Source organism: Salmo salar, chromosome 13 (assembly GCF_965601325.2).
Source record: "Salmo salar chromosome 13, fSalSal1, whole genome shotgun sequence".
Classification (NCBI taxonomy): domain Eukaryota; kingdom Metazoa; phylum Chordata; class Actinopteri; order Salmoniformes; family Salmonidae; genus Salmo; species Salmo salar.
The window spans coordinates 109,432,391-109,459,792 of record NC_138303.1 but is presented as its reverse complement, the minus strand read 5'-3'; the positions used below and the strand labels follow the sequence as shown (position 1 = coordinate 109,459,792).

At 45.4% G+C, this 27,402-nt stretch overlaps 1 protein-coding gene across 1 annotated transcript; it reads right to left on the bottom strand.

Moving 5' to 3' along the window:
• Window positions 1-1,133: 1,133 nt before the first annotated feature.
• On the bottom strand, window positions 1,134-24,791 carry LOC106568531 (alpha-N-acetylneuraminate alpha-2,8-sialyltransferase ST8SIA3). The gene is made up of 4 exons (XM_082960589.1): window positions 24,229-24,791; window positions 22,000-22,122; window positions 18,701-19,258; window positions 1,134-1,987 (listed from the first exon to the last, which is right to left on the bottom strand). The coding sequence occupies exons 1-4, from the start codon at window positions 24,390-24,392 to the stop codon at window positions 1,705-1,707; spliced, it is 1,128 nt and encodes a 375-aa protein (XP_082816715.1). The 5' UTR covers window positions 24,393-24,791; the 3' UTR covers window positions 1,134-1,704.
• Between the last annotated feature and the right edge of the window lie 2,611 nt (window positions 24,792-27,402).

Genomic DNA, 27,402 nt, shown 5'->3' with positions numbered 1-27,402 from the left:
TGTAGTTTAGCTGTCACAAAGCGTAGCACTAGCAGGCAACAACATGGGCAGCCTGGGAATCCATCTTGGGCAGCCTGGGAATCCATCTTGGGCAGCCTGGGAATCCATCTTGGGCAGCCTGGGAATCCATCTTGGGCAGCCTGGGAATCCATCTTGGGCAGCCTGGGAATCCATCTTGGGCAGCCTGGGAATCCATCTTGGGCAGCCTGGGAATCCATCTTGGGCAGCCTGGGAATCCATCTTGGGCAGCCTGGGAATCCATCATGGACAGCCTGGGAATCCATCTTGGGCAGCCTGGGAATCCATCATGGACAGCCTGGGAATCCATCTTGGGCAGCCTGGGAATCCATCTTGGGCAGCCTGGGAATCAATCATGTGCAGCCTGGGAATCCATCATGGCCAGCCTGGGAATCCATCTTGGGCAACCTGGGAATCCATCTTGGGCAGCCTGGGAATCCATCTTGGGCAGCCTGGGAATCCATCTTGGGCAGCCTGGGAATCAATCATGGGCAGCCTGGGAATCCATCATGGCCAGCCTGGGAATCCATCTTGGGCAACCTGGGAATCCATCTTGGGCAGCCTGGGAATCCATCTTGGGCAGCCTGGGAATCCATCTTGGGCAGCCTGGGAATCCATCATGGACAGCCTGGGAATCCATCTTGGGCAGCCTGGGAATCCATCATGGACAGCCTGGGAATCCATCTTGGGCAGCCTGGGAATCCATCTTGGGCAGCCTGGGAATCAATCATGTGCAGCCTGGGAATCCATCATGGCCAGCCTGGGAATCCATCTTGGGCAACCTGGGAATCCATCTTGGGCAGCCTGGGAATCCATCTTGGGCAGCCTGGGAATCCATCTTGGGCAGCCTGGGAATCCATCTTGGGCAGCCTGGGAATCCATCTTGGGAATCCATCTTGGGCAGCCTGGGAATCCATCTTGGGCAGCCTGGGAATCCATCTTGGGAATCCATCTTGGGCAGCCTGGGAATCCATCTTGGGCAGCCTGGGAATCCATCTTGGGCAGCCTGGGAATCCATCTTGGGCAGCCTGGGAATCCATCTTGGGCAGCCTGGGAATCCATCTTGGGCAGCCTGGGAATCCATCTTGGGCAGCCTGGGAATCCATCTTGGGCAGCCTGGGAATTCATCTTGGGCAGCCTGGGAATCCATCTTGGGCAGCCTGGGAATCCATCTTGGGCAGCCTGGGAATCCATCTTGGGCAGCCAGTAAGAATCTCACTGGCCCATCGCAGCGGGAAAAACTGGTTGCAATGACATGTTTCATGACGTCATGGTCAGGTTGTACTATATACTGATTGTATAATGACGTTATGCTTATGTCTTTTTACAACTAGAAAAATACGTCTTTATATAGTTGTGATCTGGTTATCTAACCAGATAACAACCAAAATATAACGTCTTTCTCCTGATTTCTTGATGTCATCATTAAAAGGACCTTCATACCTGGCTGTACAGTAACAGCCACCAATTGGTTGTAATCTGGTTATTTAACACCTTATTAAACAGAAAACCAGTTTACAACCAGAAAATGACATAATGTGCCAGATTTAGCCTTTTACTCTGATTTGGTCCATGTACAGTCCGGTTCAGTCAAGTCCAGTCCAGGTCGGTCCGGTCCAGTCTGGTTCAGTCAAGTCCAGTCCAGGTCGGTCCGGTCCAGTCTGGTTCGGTCCAGTCCAGTCAGGTCTAGGCACAATGTGAGAGTGTCAGTTTGATAAGTCCCTCTGTGTGCATCCTATAGAGCAGTTTGAACTCTGCTGGCAGCTGGTGGGACTCCTGCCACTTGGTGGTGAACTTGGTACCCTTCTTGTCGTAGTAGTGGTAGGGAAGCTCCTTGCCCGTGTTGGGGTCCCAGCCAAAGGGCCAGAAGCCGTACAGGTGGATCTCCTCACACATGGACGAGGCCAGAGTGTACATGAGGATCCCCGTGCTCAGACGCTTCGGTGACAGCTGCTTGGTCTTCCAGTATCTGCAGCACAGACCAACAGAACAGACAGGGTTAGAGTGGGTACTGTTAGAATGGATACTGTTAGAATGGATACTGTTAGAATGGATACTGTTAGAATGGATACTGTTAGAATGGTTACTGTTAGAATGGGTACTGTTAGAATGGATACTGTTAGAATGGATACTGTTAGAATGGTTACTGTTAGAATGGATACGGTTGGAATATTTACTGTTAGAATGGATACTGTTAGAATGGATACTGTTAGAATGGTTACTGTTAGAATATTTACTGTTAGAATGGATACTGTTAGAATGGATACTGTTAGAATGGATACTGTTAGAATGGTTACTGTTAGAATGGATACGGTTGGAATATTTACTGTTAGAATGGATACTGTTAGAATGGTTACTGTTAGAATGGATACTGTTAGAATGGGTACTGTTAGAATGGGTACTGTTAGAATGGATACTGTTAGAATGGTTACTGTTAGAATGGATACTGTTAGAATGGATACTGTTAGAATGGATACTGTTAGAATGGATACTGTTAGAATGGGTACTGTTAGAATGGATACTGTTAGAATGGATACTGTTAGAATGGATACGGTTGGAATATTTACTGTTAGAATGGATACTGTTAGAATGGTTACTGTTAGAATGGATACTGTTAGAATGGATACTGTTAGAATGGATACTGTTAGAATGGATACTGTTAGAATGGATACTGTTAGAATGGTTACTGTTAGAATGGATACTGTTAGAATGGTTACTGTTAGAATGGATACTGTTAGAATGGTTACTGTTAGAATGGATACTGTTAGAATGGTTACTGTTAGAATGGTTACTGTTAGAATGGGTACTGTTAGAATGGGTACTGTTAGAATGGATACTGTTAGAATGGATACTGTTAGAATGGATACTGTTAGAATGGTTACTGTTAGAATGGGTACTGTTAGAATGGATACTGTTAGAATGGTTACTGTTAGAATTGATACTGTTAGAATGGATACTGTTAGAATGGTTACTGTTAGAATGGATACTGTTAGAATGGATACTGTTAGAATGGTTACTGTTAGAATGGATACTGTTAGAATGGTTACTGTTAGAATGGTTACTGTTAGAATGGTTACTGTTAGAATGGATACTGTTAGAATGGTTACTGTTAGAATGGTTACTGTTAGAATGGGTACTGTTAGAATGGTTACTGTTAGAATGGATACTGTTAGAATGGTTACTGTTAGAATGGATACTGTTAGAATGGTTACTGTTAGAATGGTTACTGTTAGAATGGGTACTGTTAGAATGGATACTGTTAGAATGGATACTGTTAGAATGGATACTGTTAGAATGGTTACTGTTAGAATGGGTACTGTTAGAATGGATACTGTTAGAATGGTTACTGTTAGAATGGATACTGTTAGAATGGTTACTGTTAGAATGGATACTGTTAGAATGGTTACTGTTAGAATGGTTACTGTTAGAATGGGTACTGTTAGAATGGGTACTGTTAGAATGGATACTGTTAGAATGGATACTGTTAGAATGGATACTGTTAGAATGGTTACTGTTAGAATGGGTACTGTTAGAATGGATACTGTTAGAATGGTTACTGTTAGAATGGATACTGTTAGAATGGATACTGTTAGAATGGTTACTGTTAGAATGGTTACTGTTAGAATGGATACGGTTGGAATATTTACTGTTAGAATGGTTACTGTTAGAATGGATACTGTTAGAATGGTTACTGTTGGAATGGTTACTGTTAGAATGGATACTGTTAGAATGGATACTGTTAGAATGGTTACTGTTAGAATGGATACTGTTAGAATGGATACTGTTAGAATGGTTACTGTTAGAATGGGTACTGTTAGAATGGTTACTGTTAGAATGGATACTGTTAGAATGGTTACTGTTAGAATGGATACTGTTAGAATGGTTACTGTTAGAATGGATACTGTTAGAATGGATACTGTTAGAATGGTTACTGTTAGAATGGATACTGTTAGAATGGGTACTGTTAGAATGGGTACTGTTAGAATGGATACTGTTAGAATGGTTACTGTTAGAATGGATACTGTTAGAATGGATACTGTTAGAATGGATACGGTTGGAATATTTACTGTTAGAATGGATACTGTTAGAATGGATACTGTTAGAATGGGTACTGTTAGAATGGATACTGTTAGAATGGTTACTGTTAGAATGGATACTGTTAGAATGGTTACTGTTAGAATGGATACTGTTAGAATGGTTACTGTTAGAATGGTTACTGTTAGAATGGATACTGTTAGAATGGTTACTGTTAGAATGGATACTGTTAGAATGGTTACTGTTAGAATGGTTACTGTTAGAATGGATACTGTTAGAATGGATACTGTTAGAATGGTTACTGTTAGAATGGATACTGTTAGAATGGTTACTGTTAGAATGGTTACTGTTAGAATGGATACTGTTAGAATGGGTACTGTTAGAATGGTTACTGTTAGAATGGTTACTGTTAGAATGGTTACTGTTAGATGGATACTGTTAGAATGGTTACTGTTAGAATGGATACGGTTGGAACATTTACTGTTAGAATGGTTACTGTTAGAATGGTTACTGTTAGAATGGATACTGTTAGAATGGATACTGTTAGAATGGATACTGTTAGAATGGGTACTGTTAGAATGGGTACTGTTAGAATGGATACTGTTAGAATGGATACTGTTAGAATGGATTATGTTAGAATGGTTACTGTCAGAATAGTTACGGTTGGAATATTTACTGTTAGAATGGATACTGTTAGAATGGATACTGTTAGAATGGATACTGTTAGAATGGATACGGTTGGAATATTTACTGTTAGAATGGTTACTGTTAGAATGGTTACTGTTAGAATGGATACTGTTAGAATGGATACTGTTAGAATGGATACTGTTAGAATGGTTACTGTTAGAATGGATACGGTTGGAATATTTACTGTTAGAATGGGTACTGTTAGAATGGTTACTGTTAGAATGGATACTGTTAGAATGGATACTGTTAGAATGGATACTGTTAGAATGGTTACTGTTAGAATGGGTACTGTTAGAATGGATACTGTTAGAATGGATACTGTTAGAATGGATACTGTTAGAATGGTTACTGTTAGAATGGATACTGTTAGAATGGTTACTGTTAGAATGGATACGGTTAGAATGGTTACTGTTAGAATGGTTACTGTTAGAATGGATACTGTTAGAATGGATACTGTTAGAATGGATTATGTTAGAATGGTTACTGTCAGAATAGTTACGGTTGGAATATTTACTGTTAGAATGGATACTGTTAGAATGGATACTGTTAGAATGGATACTGTTAGAATGGATACGGTTGGAATATTTACTGTTAGAATGGTTACTGTTAGAATGGTTACTGTTAGAATGGATACTGTTAGAATGGGTACTGTTAGAATGGATACTGTTAGAATGGTTACTGTTAGAATGGATACGGTTGGAATATTTACTGTTAGAATGGTTACTGTTAGAATGGTTACTGTTAGAATGGATACTGTTAGAATGGGTACTGTTAGAATGGATACTGTTAGAATGGATACTGTTAGAATGGATACGGTTGGAATATTTACTGTTAGAATGGTTACTGTTAGAATGGTTACTGTTAGAATGGATACTGTTAGAATGGATACTGTTAGAATGGATACTGTTAGAATGGTTACTGTTAGAATGGATACGGTTGGAATATTTACTGTTAGAATGGATACTGTTAGAATGGTTACTGTTAGAATGGATACTGTTAGAATGGGTACTGTTAGAATGGATTGAAGTGTGTTTGTGTGTGTGTTTTTGGGGGTGTGTGTGTGTGTGCGCGCGTTTATGTGTGTGGTTATGTGTGTGTGTGTGTGTGTATGTGTGTGTTTGTGTGTGTTTGTGTGTGTGTCTATCAATCGATCAAATGTATTTATAAAGCCATTTTTTACATCAGCCGATGTCACAAAGTGCTTATACAGAAACCCAGCCTAAAAACCCCAAACAGCAAGCAATGCAGATGTAGAAGTGTGTGTGTGTGTTTATGTGTGTGTATGTGTGAGTGCTGTACATGGTCCAGTATTAAGTTGAAAATCAATTGAAACCATTGATGCATTATCCCAAAATGAAATTGGCCCCTCATCTATGAACACAATAGACACTGGTGTTTAATGCAGACGGAGCTTATTAAATGGAGAGATTCAGCGCGAGCAGGTTACTTTAACGGGATTGAGGGAGATGGTAGTACAACATGTCCCAAATAGCACCCTATTCACTTTCTAGCACACTACTTTTGACAAGGGCCCAGAGGGCTGTGGTCACCAGGGCCCAGAGGGTTGTGGTCAGCAGGGCCCATAGGGCTGTGGTCACCAGGGCCCAGAGGGCTGTGGTCACCAGGGCCAATAGGGCTGTGGTCACCAGGGCCCAGAGGGCTGTGGTCACCAGGGCCCAGAGGTCTGTGGTCACCAGGGCCCAGAAGGCTGTGGTCACCAGGGCCCATAGGGCTGTGGTCACCAGGGCCAATAGGGCTGTGGTCACCAGGGCCCAGAGGGCTGTGGTCACCAGGTCCCAGAGGGCTGTGGTCACCAGGGCCCATAGGGCTGTGGTCACCAGGTCCCAGAGGGCTGTGGTCACCAGGTCCCAGAGGGCTGTGGTCACCAGGGCCAATAGGGCTGTGTTCACCAGGGCCAATAGGGCTGTGGTCACCAGGGCCAATAGGGCTGTGGTCACCAGGGCCCAGAGGGCTGTGGTCACCAGGGCCCATAGGGCTGTGGTCACCAGGGCCCAGAGGGCTGTGGTCACCAGGGCCCAGAGGGTTGTGGTCACCAGGGACCATAGGGTTGTGGTCACCAGGGCCCAGAGGGCTGTGGTCACCAGGGCCAATAGGGCTGTGGTCACCAGTGCCAATAGGGCTGTGGTCACCAGGGCCCATAGGGTTGTGGTCACAAGGTAGTGCACTATATAGGGGATACTGGTTCAGACCGCCACGGCCTGGTGGGATAAGCCCCGTCCTGTCTTCAAAGTTCAGCTTGCCGCTGCCAAGTCCCAGCCTGCGGCCACAATGACCATACCTGGCTTGCAGTCCTCCGTCTTAGTAGTAGGTTTGAAGTCCTCTGCCCTGTCAGGTCCTAGGTTTCCTGCCCTGCTAGGCCCTCAGCCCCCTGACCTGGAGACCCACCGTTCCCTGACCTGGTTACCCACCGTTCCCTGACTTGGGGATCCACCGTTCCCTGACCTGGTGATCCACCGTTCCCTGACCTGGTGATCCACCGTTCCCTGACCTGGGGACCCACCGTTCCCTGAGCTGGTGACCCACCGTTCCCTGAGCTGGTGATCCACCGTTCCCTGACCTGGGGACCCACCGTTCCCTGACCTGGGGATCCACCGTTCCCTGACCTGGGGACCCACCGTTCCCTGACTTGGGGACCCTCTGGCCACTGCACCTGGGGAACCCCTGACCTCGTCTCTGGGGCTTAGCCGGGCCCTGCCTCCAGATTCCCGACGAGCCTCACCCAGGGATCCCAGCCTGTTCCACTATGGGAGACATCGCGTTCAGCAGTGGTGAAAGAGTCACCAACCTCAGTGAGCTACCAAAGACAGTTGTGGCAGGCGTGCCACATTCCTCCTTCAGCTGCGGCCAGCCTCCGGCATTGTACTCAGCGCCCACGGAAGGGCCCCAGTGGCCCTGCAACAGCTGAGTTAGTGGATCCTCTGCCACGACACTGTTCCTGCAACATTGTGCACCCTCCTGTCCCCCATGGTTCTTTAAAGTCACACTGGCTATCAACTGCCCCTCTAGTACGGCCAGACTGTGAAAAAGGAAATGCCTGTACACATGACTTCCCCACAGTCCGGTTAGCAAGTTCTGGTTAACGACCAAGTTGACTGTTTATTTTAGGAAGATTGTCAATGGATCCAAGAAGTGAGTTGTGGGATTTATTGTCGGGAGGTTTGTTACCTACGTTGAGATGATGATTGACTGCAAAAAATTGCCTTTAGGCCTAATTACCTCTGTAGTTGTATAGTACTGCTGCAGCTTGTATATTTCAGATACTGTAAAGACCGACGCTGGACAGGAGAAGCAGGTACGGGGAGTCAGACATTTATTCGGAAAAACAAACAAAGAACAAGACAGGAACAGCGTCAGCACATGGGCAACACGAACATATGACAAACAATGCAGCAGCGGGGAACAGAGCTGGGGAACTGACAAATATAGGGGAGGTAATAAACAGGTGATTGAGTGAGTCCAGGTGAGTCCAATATTGCTGAAGCGCGTGGTGTGCGTAAATGATGGTGGCAGGAGAGCGTAATGCAGGGCAGCCTGGCGCCCTCGAGCACCAGGGGGGAAGAGCGGGAGCAGACGTGACAGTACCCCCCCCCCCCCCAGAGGCGCCACCCGGCGTCCCACCTGGGCGAGCCAGCCGAGACATGGGCGCAGGGCAAGCCAGCTGGGGATAAACTCCCCACGAAACGGCAGGGGCGTGGGAGCCTAGTGAGCCGGCTGAGGCATAGGAGCCTGTCGATCCCGCTGAGGCATGGAAGCCCGATGATCCGGCGGAGCATGACGTGGGATGGGAACCTGCCAAGCCAACTGAGACAAGGAAACCTCTCGAGCCAGCTAGGGCGAGGAAGCCCGACGAGCTGGCTTAGGCACCCCCAGTTCCATCGGCATCTACCCAGGACCGCAGTCACCACCAACCGGAACGCCAGTACTCCCTGATGCTTCGTGTGATAGCTGCTGCATTCTGTAAGGGCCGACGCCGGACAGGAGAAGCAGATACGGGGAGTCAGACATTTATTCGGGAACAGACATAGAACAAGACAGGAACAGCGTCAGCACACGGGCAACACGGACATATGACAAAACAATGCAGCAGCGGGGAACAGAGCTGGGGAACTGACAAATATAGGGGACGTAATAAACAGGTGATTGAGTGAGTCCAGGTGAGTCCAATATCGCTGAAGTGCGTGACGAGGGAAGGCAGGTGTGCGTAAATGATGGTGGCAGGAGAGCGTAATGCAGGGCAGCCTGGCACCCTCGAGCACCGGGGGGGGGGGGGAAAGAGCGGGAGCAGTCGTGACAGATACCCCATTTGCATGTTGTTTATATTGCTTTGGATGCATGATTGTTTAGAGCTGGTTAATTCCTATAGCCTATATGCGCACTTTAACACTTATTCGTGCTACTGTTAAGCCATGGCAAGAGATTCTAGAAGTTTCAGACTGTCCCCAGTAAGATTTATGACTCTGAGGCACCGGACACAGATCAGATAAGATCTACATTAGGCCAGAGAGAGAGGGCAATAAATCATGCCTTCCGAATAATTAGTTCTCTCTCTCTCTATAGCGAGACGTTTATACACATCCCTGATGTGTTTATGTAAAGACATTCTACCAGGCTATGTACAGATCCTGTGGTATTGTGGCATTACTATAGTTAATATATATACACTACCGGTCAAAAGTTTTAGAACACCTACTCATTCAAGGTTTTCTATTTATTCATATATTTATTTATTTCCTCCTACCTTGTCACAACACAACTGATTGGCTCAAACGCATTAAGAAGGAAACAAATTAACTTTTAAGAAGGCACACTTGTTAATTGAAATGCCTTCCAGGTGACTACGTCATGATGCTGGTTGAGAGAATGCCAAGAGTGTGCAAAGCTGTCATCAAGGCAAAGGGTGGCTAATTGAAGGATCTCAAATATAAAATATATTTTTATTTGTTTAACACTTTTTTCGGTTACTACATGATTCCATATGTGTTATTTCATAGTGTTGATGTCTTCACTATTATTTTACAATGTAGAACATAGTCAAAATTAAGAAAAACCCTTAGTAGGTGTTCTAAAAACTTTTGACTGGTAGTGTATATGTCTCCTTTCCCCTATAGAACCACAGGTACATCCTACGTAAAACGAAGATTTCTGTGTGTGTAACGCCCTGGCCATAGAGAGGGGTTTTTGTTCTTTATTATGGTTAGGCCAGGGTGTTACATTGGGTGGGCGTTCTATGTCCCTTTCTCTATGTTTTTGTATTTCTTTGTGTTGGGCCGTGTGTGGCTCCCAATCAGGCACAGCTGAAGCTCGTTGTTGCTGATTGGGAGTCACACATAAGGAGCATGTTTTTCCTTTGGGTTTTGTGGGTAATTGTTTTCTGTTTAGTGTGTTCCTAACAGAACTGTTGCTAGTCGTTTTTGGTTTCTTTTGTATAGTGTTCGTTGATCATTAAAACCTTTTATGATGAACACTAACTCCGCTGCACCTTGGTCTCTCTCTCACGACAGCCCTTACAGAATTACCCACCAACAACGGACCAAGCAGCGGAGGAGGGAGCAGCACAAGGAGAGGCACCAGGAGAAAAGCTATCTGGAGTCGTGGACTTGGGAGGAAATCCTGGACGGGAAAGGACCATGGGCTCAAGCTGGGGATTATCGCCGCCCGCAGTGGGAGATCGAGGCGGCGAGAGCTGAGAGGCGCTGGTATGAGGAAAGGAAGCGCAACGGACACGGGAGGCAGCCCCAAAACATTTTTTTTGGGGGGCACACGGGGAGATTGGCGGAGTCAGGCGGTAGACCTGAGCCAACTCCCCGTGCTTACCGGAAGCAGCGTGGTACTGGTAAGACACCGTGTTATGCTGTGGAGTGCACGGTGTCCCCAGGGCGCGTTCAAAGCCCGGTGCACTGCATACCAGCCCCCCGCAAGTGCCATGCGAGGGCAGGCATCAAGCCAGGGCGGATGGTGCCAGCTCAGCGTGTCTGGTCTCCAGTGCGCCTCCTCAGTCCAGGTTATCCTGCGCCGGCGTTGCGCACTGTGTCTCCAGAGCGCTGGGAGGGTCCAGTTCGCCCAATGCCTGCTCTCCGCCCGTGCCGGGCCAAAGTGGGCATTCAGCCTGGAGTGTGGGTAAAGAGCGTCCGTACCAGAACTGCAGTGCTCCCCCACAGCCCGGTTTATCCTGTGCCTCCTCCTCGGACCAGGCCTCCAGTGGATCTCCCCATCCTGGTAAGTCCTGTGCCTGCTCCACGGACCAGGTCTCCAGTGGGTCTCCCCATCCTTGTCCGTCCTGTGCCACCTCCCAGGACTAGGCCTCCAGTGGGTCTCCCCATCCTGGTCCGTCCAGTGCCACCTCCCAGGACTAGGCCTCCAGTGGGTCTCCCCATCCTGGTCCGTCCTGTGCCGCCTCCTAGGACTAGGCCTCCAGTGGGTCTCGCCAGTCTGGAGCCGCCAGAGCTGCCCACCAGTCTGGAGCCGCCAGAGCTGCCCGCCAGTCTGGAGCCGCCAGAGCTTCCCGCCAGTCCGGAGCCGCCAGAGCCGCCCGCCAGTCAGGAGCCGCCAGAGCCGCCCGCCAGTCAGGAGCCGCCAGAGCCGCCCGCCAGTCAGGAGCCGCCAGAGCCGCCCGCCAGTCCAGAGCCGCCAGAGCCGCCCGCCTGTCCGGAGCCGCCCGCCTGTCCGGAGCCGCCAGAGCCGCCCACCTGTCCGGAGCCGCCAGAGCCGCCCGCCTGTCCAGAGCAGTCAGAGCCGCCCGCCAGCCCGGTGAGTCCTGTGCCTACGCCTAGGGCCAGGCCTCTTACATCTCTCCTCAGCCTGGTGAATCCTGGGTCAGTGCCGCCGGAGCCGCCAGGGACGCCCGCCAGCCGTGCGCAGTCAGGGTCGCCCACCAGACCTTCGGCGCGGCCAGGTGCGCCACCTAAGAGGGCGACGCCAAGGGTGGAACAGAGGCCACGACCCGCACCTGAGCCGCCGCCGTAAGAAGGCCCACCCGGACCCCCCCTTCAGTGTCAGGTTTTAGGCCAGGGTGTTACATTGGGTGGGCGTTCTATGTTCCTTTCTCTATGTTTTTGTATTTCTTTATTTTGGGCCATGTGTGGCTCCCAATCAGGCACAGCTGAAGCTCGTTGTTGCTGATTGGGAGTCACACATAAGGAGCATGTTTTTCCTTTGGGTTTTGTGGGTAATTGTTTTCTGTTTAGTGTGTTCTTAACAGAACTGTTGCTAGTCGTTTTTGGTTTCTTTTGTATAGTGTTCGTTGATCATTAAAACCTTTTATGATGAACACTAACTCTGCTGCACCTTGGTCTCTCTCTCACGACAGCCCTTACAGTGTGTGAATACTATCGCTTATGGTGGTAGGGATGAAGATAATACAAGTTCTGGACTGAGAAGCATCCATACTGTTCTTGCCGGACAGCCTGCAGTGAGTCAGAACCAGGTATATCAGCATTCAGTCACTAGCGGGTGAGGGATCAGAAGCTAATCGCTCAGACGGCTCCAGCTAGCACCACCACTATTATTATTAGGCCTACGTTTTTAAACAAGATCATTATTATACCGGGGCTACAACAACACAGTGCAATGAGGAATTAATTGTTTTTTTAGTGACTACACAATTATTGTCCATAAACCTCAGTTATTTAGGCTAATTTGAATAACCGCTCAAACGTCCTGTTTTGTTTCATGCCAAAATAAGTGCATAGGCCTAACAGCCTAGGCCTGACTATGCAAACATGTGGATCAGTTTGGGTCTATTGTCGATAGTTTTGAAGGTCAAGAAAGGTACATTAGCAGTGTTTGTTGTCAGTATGTAGCCAATCGGTGTTAAGATTGGCCTACTATAGGAAACTGGCTTCTCCTTTCCAACGTCCCGCCCCTTTTACATTCAGCAAGGAAGAGCAAGTGTGTATCTCTCGTCCAATAGGCTGATAGTAGACTAAAGAAAATAAGTCAAAATAAGTGTCCAACAAGCTTTTTGTAGTCTGGCTTTCCCTGCCGTGGGAGCGGAGAGGCCAGGTGCGTAATTGCGCAACAGAACAAAGACAGACAGGCTCCAGCTTTAGCCTAAGTTAGAAGCATACTAGCCCATATTTCATTAAGTCAATAGGAATATATACAGTGAATTTACACAGCGAAATATAAGAAAAAAGTATCAGATAATGAAATCATAGGTAGCTTACATTATGTGTGCTCCAGAGGCTGCTCCCTACCAGTCCCCGATTCATTTCACTTTTTTTTTAGGGACAAGAAATGTATCCTACCCAGGCTACAACAACACAAGGTAAGGAAGAATGTTATTGTTTTCAATTGAGTACAAAACTTGAGTATAGGTTGCACCTCAGTCACTCGGTCGCGTCATGCCATTGTTGTGAACGTTCTCAAGCCGCCCTCTATTGGCGGCGCCGTAGTGGTGCCATAAAGTGGTGATAAGCCCAGTCATTCTGGACGGAGGCTAACTACTGTTTTGTCTAAATTACACTATAGTGTCTGGAAATACGATGATGTTGATAAAGTAGTCAAATAATTAGTAGGAAAAAACTTTTCTAGCATTATCATGTCATCAAATTTACTTTAAAAAGATGGCAATGTTGTCATTAGCTGGCAAAATTCATCAAAAATAGCTAGCAAAGCTAACGTTAGCTAGCTAAAATCCGGTTGTCTCCCCTCAATCTTAGCTAGCTAGCTAACGTTATAATCTGGTGACATCAGAATGGTGACAAAAAGGTTTTCCTACTAATTATTTGCCTCATTTTGAACGCCATTAGATTTCCAAGCCACTGTAATGCACTTTGGATGAAACCTTCTTCAACGCTCAATGACGATGCATTGAGTAGAATGTTCAGTTGGGTATCAGTTCAAAATGAACATTCAAAACAATACTGTGACGAAACATGCAAGCCATAAATACAGGCAACATCCACACTGAGCTAAAGGGTAGAGCTGCCGCTTTCAAGGAGCGGGACTCTAACCTTGACGCTTATAAGAAATCCCATATTCTCTCCGATGAACCATCAAACAGGCAAAGCGTCAATACAGGACTAAGATCGAATCGTACTACACCGGCTCCGACGCTCGTCTTATGTGGCAGGGCTTGCAAACCATTACAGACTACAAAGGGAAGCACAGCCGAGAGCTGCCCATTGACACAAGCCTACCAGATGAGCTAAATAACTTCTATGCTCGCTTCGAGGCAAATAACACTGAAACATGCACCGGAAGACTGTGTGATCACGCTCTCCGTTGCCGATGTGAGTAAGACCTTTAAAACAGGTCAACATTCACAAGGCCGCAGGGCCAGACGGATTACCAGGACGTGTACTCCGAGCATGCGCTGACCAACTGGCAAGTGTCTTCACTGACATTTTCAACCTGTCCCTGACCGAGTCTGTAATACCAACATGTTTCAAGCAGACCACCATAGTCCCTGTGTCCATGGACACCAAAGTAAACTGCCTAAATGACTACAGACCCGTAGCCCTCACGGCTGTAAGCACGAGGTGCTTTGAAAGGCTGGTCATGGCTCAAATCAACACCATTATCCCAGAAACCCTAGACCCACGCCAATTTGCATATCGCCCCAACAGATCCACAGATGATGCAATGTCTATTGCACTCCACACTGCTCTTTCCCACCTGGACAAAAGGAACACTACGTGAGAATGTTATTCATTGACTACAGCTCAGCGTTCAACACCATAGTGCCCTCAAAGCTCATCACCAAGCTAAGGACCTTGGGACTAAACACCTCCCTCGGCAACTGGATCCTGGACTTCCTGGCGGGCCACCCCAAGGTGGTAAAGGTAGGTAATAACGGGGTCGGCATGTAACCTAGTGGTTAGAGCATTGGGCCAGTAACCGAAAGGTTGCTGGATCGAATCCCTGAGCTGAAAAGGTAAAAATCTGTTGTTCTGCCCCTGAACAAGGCAGTTAACCCACTGTTCCCCGGTAGGCTGTCATTGTAAATAAGAATTTGTTCTTAACTGACTTGCCTAGTTAAATAAAGGTTAAATTAAACAAAAACAACACATCTGCTATGCTGATCCTCAACACGGGGGCCCCTCAGGGGTACATCCTCAGTCCTCTCCTGTTCTCCCTGTTCACGCATGACTGCACGACTCCAACACCATCATTACATTTACCAATGACACAACAGTGGTAGGCTTGATCACCGACAACGATGAGACAGCCTATAGGGAGGAGGTCAGAGACCTTGCTGTGTGGTGCCAGGACAACAACCTCTCCCTCAACTTGATCAAGACAAAGGAGATGATTGTGGACTAGGCAGAGTTGCAAAGAAAAAGCCATATCTCAGACTGGACAATAAAAATAAAAGATTAAGATGGACTAAAGAACACAGACACTGGACAGAGGAACTCTGCCTAGAAGGCCAGCGTCCCGGAGTCGCCTCTTCGCTGTTCACGCTGAGACTGGTGTTTTGCGGGTATTATTTAATGAAGCTGCCAGTTGAGGACTTGTGAGGTGTCTGTTTCTCAAACTAGACACTCTAACGTACTTGTTCTCTTGCTCAGTTGTGCACCGGGGCCTCCCACTCCTCATTCTATTCTGGTTAGAGACAGTTTGTGCTGTTCTGTGAAGGGAGTAGTACACAGCGTTATACGAGATCTTCAGTTTCTTGGCAATTTCTCTCATGGAATAGCCTTCATTTCTCAGAACAAGAATAGACTGACGAGTTTCAGAAGAAAATGATAAACTTGGATTAGCTAACACAACGTGCCATTGGAACACAGGAGTGATGGTTGCTGATAATGGGCCTCTACGCCTATGTAGATATTCCATAAAATATCAGCCGTTTCCAGCTACAATAGTCATTTACAACATTAACAATGTCTGCATTGTATTTCTGATCAATTTGACGTTATTTTAATGGACAACAAATGTGCTTTTCTTTCAAAAACAAGGACATTTCTAAGTGACCCCAAACTTTTGAACGGTAGTGTACATATTACCTCAATTACCTCGGCTAACCTTTGACCCCGCACATTGACTCTGTACCAGTACTCCCTGTATATAGCCTCGCTACTGTTATTTTATTGTTGCTCCTTAATCATTTGTTATTTTTCAACAAAAATATATATGTATATATTTTTTTTACTCCAGTTTATTTTAGTATTTTAGCCACAATTGGCCCAGCGTTGCCCGGGTTTGGCCGGGGTAGGCTGTTATTGTCAATAAGAATTTGTTCTTAACTGACTTGTCTAGTTAAATAAAAGTTAAATAAATAAATAACAGCATTTCACTGTAAGGTCTACTACACCTGTTGTATTCGGTGCATGTGCAAATACAATTTGATTTAAAATCCATGAATTGGCTGTAAACTGCAGTGAATAGTCTTCCATTTGAATAACCATTCAAAAGCCTGGCATTTTGAACGCATATTTATTTAGGAATAACTGCATCTAGCCTGCTTGATCAGGGCAACCATTTTGATCAGTTATGGGGTTTTTTTCTCTGCAGTTTAACCTACAAGGTCCAGGCACATTAACAGGCCAGTAATGTGGTGTATTTTTTCAGGATGTACAAGCTAACAGAAATACTCTAACGCAAGGATTTCTAGTGGCGCGCATATATGAATTACGATAATGCAGGAGCACAGAGGAAGTTGTATCCATAGTTTCCGCATTTAGCTTCCGTGTTTTAAAAGCTTTGGAAAATGAGGTGGGAAGCTCAATACGCTGCTGATCCATGTAGAGTTAGAGGAGAAGACCTAGCTACACAGCTAGCCGCGATATTTTAATATATACATAGTATTGGTCAATGATAGGGTTATATCCTGCCTGTTTGGCCCTGTCCGGGGGTATCATCGGATGGGGCCACAGTGTCTCCTGACCCCTCCTGTCTCAGCCTCCAGTATTTATGGTGCAGTAGTTTATGTGTCGGGGGGCTAGGGTCAGTCTGTTATATCTGGAGTATTTCTCCTGTCTTATCCGGTGTCCTGTGTGAATTTAAGTATGCTCTCTCTAATTCTCTCCTTCTTTCTTTCTTTCTTTCTTTCTTCTTCTTTCTCTCTCTCGGAGGTCCTGAGCCCTAGGACCATGCCTCAGGACTACCTGGCATGATGACTCCTTGCTGTCCCCAGTCCACCTGGCCGGGCTGCTGCTCCAGTTTCAACTGTTCTGCCTGCGGCTATGGAACCCTGACCTGTTCACCGGACGTGCTACCTGTCCCAGACCTGCTGTTTTCAACTCTCTAGAGACAGCAGGAGCGGTAGAGATACTCTCAATGATCGGCTATGAAAAGCCAACTGACATTTACTCTTGAGGTGCTGACTTGTTGCACCCTCTACAACCACTGTGAATATTATTATTTGACCATGCTGGTCATTTATGAACATTTGAACATCTTGGCCATGTTCTGTTATAATCTCCACCCGGCACAGCCAGAAGAGGACTGGCCACCCCTCATAGCCTGGTTCCTCTCTAGGTTTCTTCCTAGGTTTTGGCCTTTCTAGGGAGTTTTTCCTAGCCACTGTGCTTCTACACCTGCATTACTTGCTGTTTGGGGTTTTAGGCTGGGTTTCTATACAGCACATTGAGATATCAGCTGATGTAAGAAGGGCTATATAAATACATTTGATTTGATTTGATAGCTCTTCTTTCCTTAGCGTATTACTACATTTTCATGTCAGTTACTGGTGGAGAGGTTATGGTAAGAAGCATGGATTGTACATTGTTGAAATAAAATGACTTCAAATTTTCATAATCTATTTCTGAGAAGGACATACAAAAGTCAAAATGCTATGTTGAGTGTGCCCAATGCAATGTTGGGTGTGTCTGATGCTGTGTTATGTTCGTCCAATGCAGAAGAGGCTGGTGGGAGAAGCTATAGGAGGACGGACTCATTGTAATGGCTGGAATATAATAAATGGAACGAAGTCAAACATGGTTTGTTGTGTTTGATACCATTCTATTTATTCTATTCCAGCCATTAAAATGAGCCTGTTCACCCACCAGCCTCCTCTGGTTCAATGCTATGTTAAGTGCATCCAACGTTATGCAAGGTGTGTCCAGTGTTATGCTAGGTGTGTCCAGTGTTATGCTAGGTGTGTCCAATACTATGCTAGGTGTGTCCAGTGCTATGCTAGGTGTGTCCAGTGTTATGCAAGGTGTGTCCAGTGTTATGCTAGGTGTGTCCAGTGTTATGCTAGGTGTGTCCAATACTATGCTAGGTGTGTCCAGTGTTATGCTAGGTGTGTCCAGTGCTATGCTAGGTGTGTCCAGTGTTATGCTAGGTGTGTCCAGTGTTATGCTAGGTGTGTCCAGTGTTATGCTAGGTGTGTCCAATACTATGCTAGGTGTGTCCAGTGCTATGCTAGGTGTGTCCAGTGCTATGCTAGGTGCGTCCAGTGTTATGCTAGGTGCGTCCAATGCTATGCTAGGTGTGTCCAGTGTTATGCTAGGTGTGTCCAGTGCTATGCTAGGTGTGTCCAGTGCTATGCTAGGTGTGTCCAGTGTTATGCTAGGTGTGTCCAGTGTTATGCTAGGTGTGTCCAATACTATGCTAGGTGTGTCCAGTGCTATGCTAGGTGTGTCCAGTGCTATGCTAGGTGCGTCCAGTGTTATGCTAGGTGCGTCCAATGCTATGCTAGGTGTGTCCAGTGTTATGCTAGGTGTGTCCAGTGCTATGCTAGGTGTGTCCAGTGCTATGCTAGGTGTGTCCAATACTATGCTAGGTGTGTCCAGTGTTATGCTAGGTGTGTCCAGTGCTATGCTAGGTGTGTCCAGTGCTATGCTAGGTGCGTCCAATGCTATGCTAGGTGTGTCCAGTTGTGATTCAATGTGACTTGTGTTTATATGTAACTTGTGATCTGTGAAGAGTTTCCTCTTGAAGGACAATAAACGTAATCAATCAATCAATCAACCAATAAATCAATCGCTAAATCAACAAATCAGTCAATTTATCAATCAACCAACCAGTCTGGTGTGTCCAGTCTTACCGGTTTATGTACTGCATGATGTTGCCAGGCCACGCCAGCTGAACCTTCAGCTGTCCTCTGTGCTCCACAAAGAAGTCGACCAGGGTCCTGGTCACCGTGGCCGAGGTGTGGAAGAAGAAGGCAGGGATCCAGAGTATGGCCCTGTCCAGCTTCTTCAGACTCAGGAAGAAGTTGTTCCTGTCCTGCAGTGTCAGCAGGTTGTTGTAGTACTTCTCCAGGATGCTGGGGTTAAAGGTCGTGAGGTTGGTCCTCCGCCCCACGTCCCGGTGGAAGATCTCGGTGGGAGCGAAGTTGCAGCGGAAGACAAAGTCAAACTTCTCGATCTCGGGGCCGCAGCGACTCCCTGTGAGGATGCCGCTGTTCCCCACCACGGCACACACATTGTAGTGCTTGTTGACGATGGGGGAGGCCTCGGGAAGCAGGGACTTGAAGTTCTCACCGATGGAGAACACGTACTTGTGGCTGGAGTAGTCATAGTGCATCAGCTGACCCACGCGCACTCTGCTTCGGATTAGGGTGAAGTTGTGGGCGACATCGATGTGCTGAGAGATCTCTTTTCTGGAAGATATGGAGAGATAAGACAGGGGGGGAAGTGTTAGGTAGCATCCCAAATCGCACCCTATGTCCTATGTAGTGTACTTATTTTGATCAGGACCCATATGGGAGATATTTGAAAGCTCAGGAAATATATACAGTACCAGTCAAAAGTTTCAAACACATCTACTCATTCAAGGATTTTTCTGATTTTTTAAAACTATTTTCTACATTGTATAAATAATAGTGAAGATATCAACAGTATGAATTAACATATATGGAATCATGGAGTAACCAAAAAAGTGTTAAACAAATCAAAATATATTTTATATTTGAGATTCTTCAAAGTAGCCACCCTTTGCCTTGATGACAGCTTTGCACACTCTTGGCATTCTCTCAAACAGCTTCATGAGGAATGCTTTTCCAACAGTCTTGAAGGAGTTCCCACATATGCTGAGCACTTGTTGGCTGCTTTCCCTTCACTCTGCAGTCCAACTCATCCCAAACCATCTCAATTGGGCTGAGGTTAGGTGATTGTGAAATAGCCCTTACACAGCCTGGAGGTGTGTTTTGGGTAATTTTCCTGTTGAAAAACAAATGATAGTCCCACTATGCGCAAACCAGGTCCCCATTGACGCATCAAATTCACATAGAGATTGGATTCATAGAACTGTCATTTTCATTGAAAGCAAGTCTAAGAAGCGGTAGATCGCTTCTATGTGCGCTATTTCTCTGTTTCCCGTTCTTAAGTTTAGTTTTTGCATCTTCTACTTTCGGTTTTGTACACCAGCTTTAAACAGCTGAAAATACTATATTTTTGGTTATGGAAAATATATTTCACAGCGGTTTAGATGGTACAATGATTCTCTATTGTCACATAAACTGAAAGTAGCCGAACTATTAGAATATGAGCAACCAGGAAATGGCGGAGCGATTTCTGCATATTGCACCTTTAAGAAGTGTCCGTGTTGTCTGTACCTGCATTATCCTCCACCAGTGGTAGCGGCCCACTACCCCACCCCTCGCACACTAGGAACCCCAAAATAAACTTTTATGCCTGGTGACCTTGCTAACTTTCCTTACGATCCAGTAATATCAATCAAATTCAATCAAATGTATTTATAAAGCACTTTTTACACCAGCAGATAATACATTAGCAACATTCCCTCCTAAAACCATTCCTAAAAACTCCTGAACAACATTCCCTCCTAAACCATTCCTAAAAACTCCTGAACAACATTCCCTCCTAAACCATTCCTAAAAACTCCTAAACAACATTCCCTCCTAAACCACTCCTAAAAACTCCTGAACAACATTCCCTCCTAAAACCACTCCTAAAAACTCCTGAACAACATTCCCTCCTAAAACCACTCCTAAAAACTCCTGAACAACATTCCCTCCTAAAACCACTCCTAAAAACTCCTGAACAACATTCCCTCCTAAACCATTCCTAAAAACTCCTGAACAACATTCCCTCCTAAAACCACTCCTAAAAACTCCTGAACAACATTCCCTCCTAAAACCACTCCTAAAAACTCCTGAACAACATTCCCTCCTAAAACCACTCCTAAAAACACCTAAACAACATTCTCTCCTAACACTCCTAAACAACATTCCTCCTAAACCACTCCTAAACACTCCTAAACAACATTCCTCCTAAACCCTTCCTAAAAACACCTAAACAACATTCTCTCCTAACACTCCTAAACAACATTCCCTCCTAAACCACTCCTAAACAACATTCTCTCCTAACACTCCTAAACAACATTCCCTCCTAAACCATTCCTAAAAACTCCTAAACAACATTCTCTCCTAAACCACTCCTAAAAACACCAAAACAATATTCCACTTAAACTACTCCAAAACACTCCTAAACAACACTGTCTCCTAAACCAATCCTAAACAACATTCTCTCCTAACACTCCTAAACAACACTCTCTCCTAACACTCCTAAACAACACTCTCTCCTAACACTCCTAAACAACACTCTCTCCTAACACTCCATAGCTTATTGCCTGGTCTAATCTCGGCACCCAGAACCAAATCTGCTTCTATCATTTTAATATTAAGGTTTGTCCCCAGAGACCAAGCCTGGTCTAAAGTTAGTCTGCTTCGCTGAGCCTGGTGTGGATCATGTTCATTAGGCCCACAAAAGGTTTTGAAAAAGGAAGGTCACTACCTTAATAACAACACTATTTTCTGATGTAAAATTATTTGCAACGTTAGTGCTTAATGAATAGGAATCGGCTGTATCCTATAGGCTACTTCACCTCTGCTCTGTGAAAGCCGTTCTGTTATAGCGTTAAAACGTTTTGCAACGTTAGTGCCCTAATGAACAGCATCCAGGTGTATCCTATAGGCTACTTCACCTCTGCTCTGTGAAAGCCGTTCTGTTATAGCGTTAAAACGTTTTGCAACGTTAGTGCCCTAATGAACAGCATCCAGGTGTATCCTATAGGCTACTTCACCTCTGCTCTGTGAAAGCCGTTCTGTTATAGCGTTAAAACGTTTTGCAACGTTAGTGCCCTAATGAACAGCATCCAGGTGTATCCTATAGGCTACTTCACCTCTGCTCTGTGAAAGCCGTTCTGTTATAGCGTTAAAACGTTTTGCAACGTTAGTGCCCTAATGAACAGCATCCAGGTGTATCCTATAGGCTACTTCACCTCTGCTCTGTGAAAGCCGTTCTGTTATAGCGTTAAAACGTTTTGCAACGTTAGTGCCCTAATGAACAGCATCCAGGTGTATCCTATAGGCTACTTCACCTATGTTCTGTGAAAGCCGTTCTGTTATAGCACCATTTGGAAGTGTTCTCCTGGATGATCTCGTTCAGGGCTCTGGTCAGAGGGGTGAAAGCCGGGTCCAGGTACTTCGTGGCCAACTGAGACCTGTGGACAGAGGCAAACACATCACATTGCTACATTGGTTGGATAATATCCTGGTGGTATTGTATTTGTGAAGGGATTCGACTGTGGCTGTGGGGATAAAACATGGAGAGTTATGGAACTGGGGTGTGAGAGATGATCTTACATGTACAGTATGGTTAGTATGCCTAGGTTAAATAAAAATGCTTGATTTCCAAATAGTATCCTATTGTCTATATAGTGCCTATTGGGCTCTGGGCAAATGTAGTGCATTTGAACAGACGCCTCACAAGTCCACCAGTCTCAACGTCAACAATGAAGAGGTGACTCCAGGATGCTGGCCTTCTAGGCAGAGTTGCAAAGAAAAAGCCAAAGGAAGTCACCTCTTCAATGTTCACTTTGAGACTGTTGTTTTGCGGGTACTATTTAATGAAGCTGCCAGTTGAGGACTTGTGAGGCGTCTGTTTCTCAAACTAAACACTCTAATGTACTTGTCCTCTTGCTCAGTTGTGCACCGGGGCCTCCCACTCCTCTTTCTATTCTGGTTAGAGCCAGTTTGCCCTGTTCTGTGAAGGGAGTAGTTCACAGCTTTGTACGCGATTTTCAGTTTCTGGGCAATTTCTCTCATGGAATAACCTTCATTTCACAGAACAAGAATAGAATGATGAATTTCAGAAGAAAGTCTTTGTTTCTGGCCATTTTGAGTCTGTAATCGAACCCACAACTGCTGATGCTACAGATACTCAACTAGTCTAAAGAAGGCCAGTTTTATTGCAGTGCTAACATAATTGCAAAAGGGTTTTCTAATGATCAATTAGCCTTTTAAAATGATAAACTTGGATTAGCTAACACAACGTGCCATTGGAACACAGGAGTGATGGTTGCTGATAATGTGCCTCTGTACGCCAATGTAGATATTCCATAAAGAATCTGCCGTTTCCAGCTACAATAGCAATTTACAACATTAACAATGTCTACACTGTATTTCTGATCAATTTGATGTTATTTTAATCCCTGCTGCAGTGTGTGCAAACCTGGTCAAGAACTACAGGAAACGTATGATCTCTGTAATTGCAAACAAAGGTTTCTGTACCAAATATTAAGTTCTGCTTTTCTGATGTATCAAATACTTATGTCATGCAATAAAATGCAAATTAAGTACTTAAAAATCATACAATGTGATTTTCTGGATTTTTATTTTAGATTCCGTCTCTAACAGTTGAAGTGTACCTCTGATAAAAATGACAGACCTCTACATGCTTTGGAAGTAGGAAAACCTGCAAAATCGGCAGTGTATCAAATACTTGTTCTCCCCACTGTATATATATGTTTAGTTTCTGTGGAGAGGAAGGGAGGGCATCCAATGATACAGCCTGGTGTGATACAGCCTGATACAACTTGGATTCAACAAAGGGGGGAATGATTACAGGGTGGAAATGAATCTACCGCCACTTTTAAATCAGAACCAAGGACAGCTCCCTTCAGCGAGCCAGAGAACAGCAGCCAGTGGCCAGTGCGTCACAGCTGGACGTTCAGGACCTCTCTAGCTGAGCATCATAACACAGGGGCCTTGTGGCATAACGCTCACAGCAGTACGAACATTACAACATGCGCTGTGCTTCTTGTTCATGACCAGATAGGATTAAATTCTGCTCTATTTTCGACCGGTGCGCTGGCTTGTTGTTGTACGTAGGGTATTCATTAATTTGGAGATTCGACTTGATATCAGGATGAATAAAATAAAAAAAACTGTGACATCCGGTAAATTCAATAATCGTGGGAAATATGGACACGTTGATTATTGATATGACCTTAGAATATGACGAGAGAACCGACAGAGGCGTCGTTATATTCATACTGTGACAGTGTATTTTTATTTATACTGTGACAGGCCTTTTGGTTTGTGGTGTAGCCTACTCTAGGGCTAGCAGCCTATGACACAAGCCTCCCTAATATGAAACCTCTGGTTTTAGAAAAAGCCCCCCCACAACTGCTATTCTGGAAATAAAAACAATAAAAACCGTTACATCTATGTATATGCTAGAAGAATGTAAAACTGCACACTTCAGCAGGCTATAGCCTACGCACATAGCACACGTTTCTATTGCGAGATGTTATTGCAATACTTACCGAAATCCGCTATGAAACATGTACATCCGAGAACCCCCTGAATTTGCATATTTGGGGGACGTGAAGAGAAAATCTTTTTTTATTGACACGTAGCTGATCAATGAGAGTATGAGCAGAGCAACACTGAGCATCACCAACCCCAGGACGCTCGCTATGCGGACCATCTTCCCGGAGTTGACATTCCCGTCTGTGCAACGACAAGGACAGCTATGTTACTATTCAGCGGAGGAGAAGCGACATGTCGGCTGGCCTGACATGTTTTATTTCATACCTAGAGACAGTCAGATAGAAGCTGAAAGAGGTAGCGGCAGGCAGCATCTGAAATGGTTCTTGTTTTGAAGGTATGTGTCTCTGTCTCTTGGCTCAGAGTGGTTTTCATTCTCCCGGTGCACCGGTCCTGCTCGGTTTTGGCTAGAAAGGATACAGCTTTTGTCAAAATTGACCTTTTGTAGCAGGTTTAGGAGAATTTACGCAACAAGTTGTTTTTACCTGCCTCCCAAAATAGGATAATTAACGTGGCAGGTTAGGATAATTAAGTTAAGGTAGAGGAAAAGGTTTAGGGTTAGCTAAAATGCAAAAAAAATAAATGTTTTGACAAAAGCTGTATCCAATCTAGACATGACAGTCCTGCTCGTTCCGTTCCATCCCCTCGCTGCGAAGCTGTATCCAGCCGTAATAATAGCGCAGGGAGATGCATGCATTTTTAATCGAATTAATGAACCTCACCAGATGCTTAAAGAAACAGTGAACTTGTCAATAAATGTAAAAAAAACAACCCGCTTTCAGTCTGATGGGTATACAACAAAGTAGGTTCAATGAGTTAGCCACTAACCATGCAGCTGACTTTAATAAACAACCAGGAACAACTACTGATTTTCAGGTTCATTATAAAAAAAGAAAGTTATTTCAGAATATTTAGGTGAGTTAACTGTTTAACTCATTGATTCTGCTTGGTAGTATACCAGGTAAGTTAGCACAAAGGGTTACTTATAGTCTGCTTTGCAAAACCGCATGGATTATGTCCTGTTAAACCTGCGTGTCATTTTATCACTGCTTTCTAGAGATCTGTTCCATGCTGTTTTGATGTTTATCTCAGTGATAAGGGTCAAAGGGCATGTAGGCTACAACAGGGTTATTCTGCAGTGGACTACAACTGTCCATCAATTCACCACAACACAAGTTGATTTGCTGTATGGCGTCAAAGTCTTTCAGTGGGGTAACATGTGGGTCAATATTTTAAAGTTGTACATACACTTTATTTACAGAGTTATGTGGACACACCTTCAAATTAGTGGATTCGGCTATTTCAGCCACACCCGTTGCCGACAGGTGTGTATATAATCGAGCACCATGCAATCTCCATAGTCCACACATTGACAGTAGAATGGTCTTACTGATGAGCTCAGTGACTTTCAACGTAGCACTGTCATAATATGCCACAATTCTAACAAGTCAGTTAGTCAAATTTCTGCCCTGCTAGAGCTGCACCGGTCAACTGTAAGTGCTGTTATTGTGAAGTGGAAACCTCTAGAAGCCACAGCGGCTCAGCCGTGAAGTGGTAGGACACACAAGCTCACAGAATGTGACCACCACGTTCTGAAGCGCATAGCGCATAACAATTCAAATCAAATCAAATGTATTTATATAGCCCTTCTTACATCAGCTGATATCTCAAAGTGCTGTACAGAAACCCAGCCTAAAACCCCAAACAGCAAGCAATGCAGGTGTAGAAGCACGGTGGCTAGGAAAAACTATTGTCTATCCTCGGTTGCAACACTCACTACAGAGTTCCCAATTGCCTCAGCACAAGAACTGTTCGTCGGGAGCTTCATGAAATGGGTTTCCATGGCCGAGCAGACGCACACAAGCCTAAGATCACCATGCGCAATGCCAAGCATCGGCTGGAGTGGTGTAAAACTCACCTCCATTGGACTTTGGAGCAGTGGAAACACTTTCTCTAGAGTGATGAATCACTCTTCACCATCTGGCAGTCCGACAGATGGATCTGCCTGGAGAACGCTACCTGCCCCAATGCATAGCGCCAACTGTAAAGTTTGGAGGAAGAGGAATAATGGTCTGGGGCTGTTTTTCATGGTTGGGGCTAGGCCCCTTAGTTCCAGGGAAGGGCAATCTTAATGCTACAGCATACAATGAAATTCTAGACGATTCTGTGCTTTCAACTTGGTCACAACAGTTTGGGTTAGGCCCTTTCCTCTTTCAGCATGACAATGCCCCCGTGCACAAAGCGAGGTCCATATACAAATGGTTTTGTCGAGATCGGTGTGGAAGAACTTGACTGGCCTGCACAGAGCCTTGACCTCAACCCCATCGAACACCTTTGGGATGAATTGGAATGCCAACTGTGAGGCAGGCCTAATCGCCCAACATTAGTGCCCGACCTCATTAATGCTCTTGTGTCTGAATGGAAGCAAGTCCCAGCAGCAATGTTCCAACATGTCTGTGAAGACACCTGCCAGCTGATCTGCAAATACTTTGAGAACGCGCCCTGGTATTCCATCTGATTGTTAACCAGTTTAAATGTTTTGCCCACATCGACCACAGTCATCCGGAAAAACAGGGGCTTTCATGCAAGGCACAGTGTTATATTCCTCAAAGCCAGCATAAAAGAAGTTTAGCTTGTTTTGGAGTTCTGCATCGCTGGGCAGCTCACGGCTGGGTTTCCCTTTGTAATCCGTTATCGTCTGCAAGCCCTGACACATACGACGAGCTTCGTAGCCGGTGCAATGGGATTCCACCTTCCTCCTATATTGACCTTTTTGCATGTTTGATGTCTCGTCGGAGGTCGTAGCGGAATTTCTTGTATGCGTCCATGTCCGTGTCCCGTTCATTGTAAGCGGTAGCTCTAGCCTTTAGCCCAGCGTGGATATTGCCTGTAATCCATGGTTTTTGGTTTGAATACATTCTTATAGTCACTGTGGGGACGACATCGTCTATGCACTTATTGATGAAGCCCTTGACTGGTACGTCTACCCCTGACAATGAGTCCATTGCTAATTCTCTGTTATTGTAACATTCTCTGTATGGGGAGAGATTCCCTCTGAGATGCAGTATCTGTAAAGGATAGATAGACATCCCCTGTATGTTTCCACGGTTTCCTATAGGATAGATATACATCCCCTGTATGTTTCTACTGTTTCCTATTGGATAGATAGA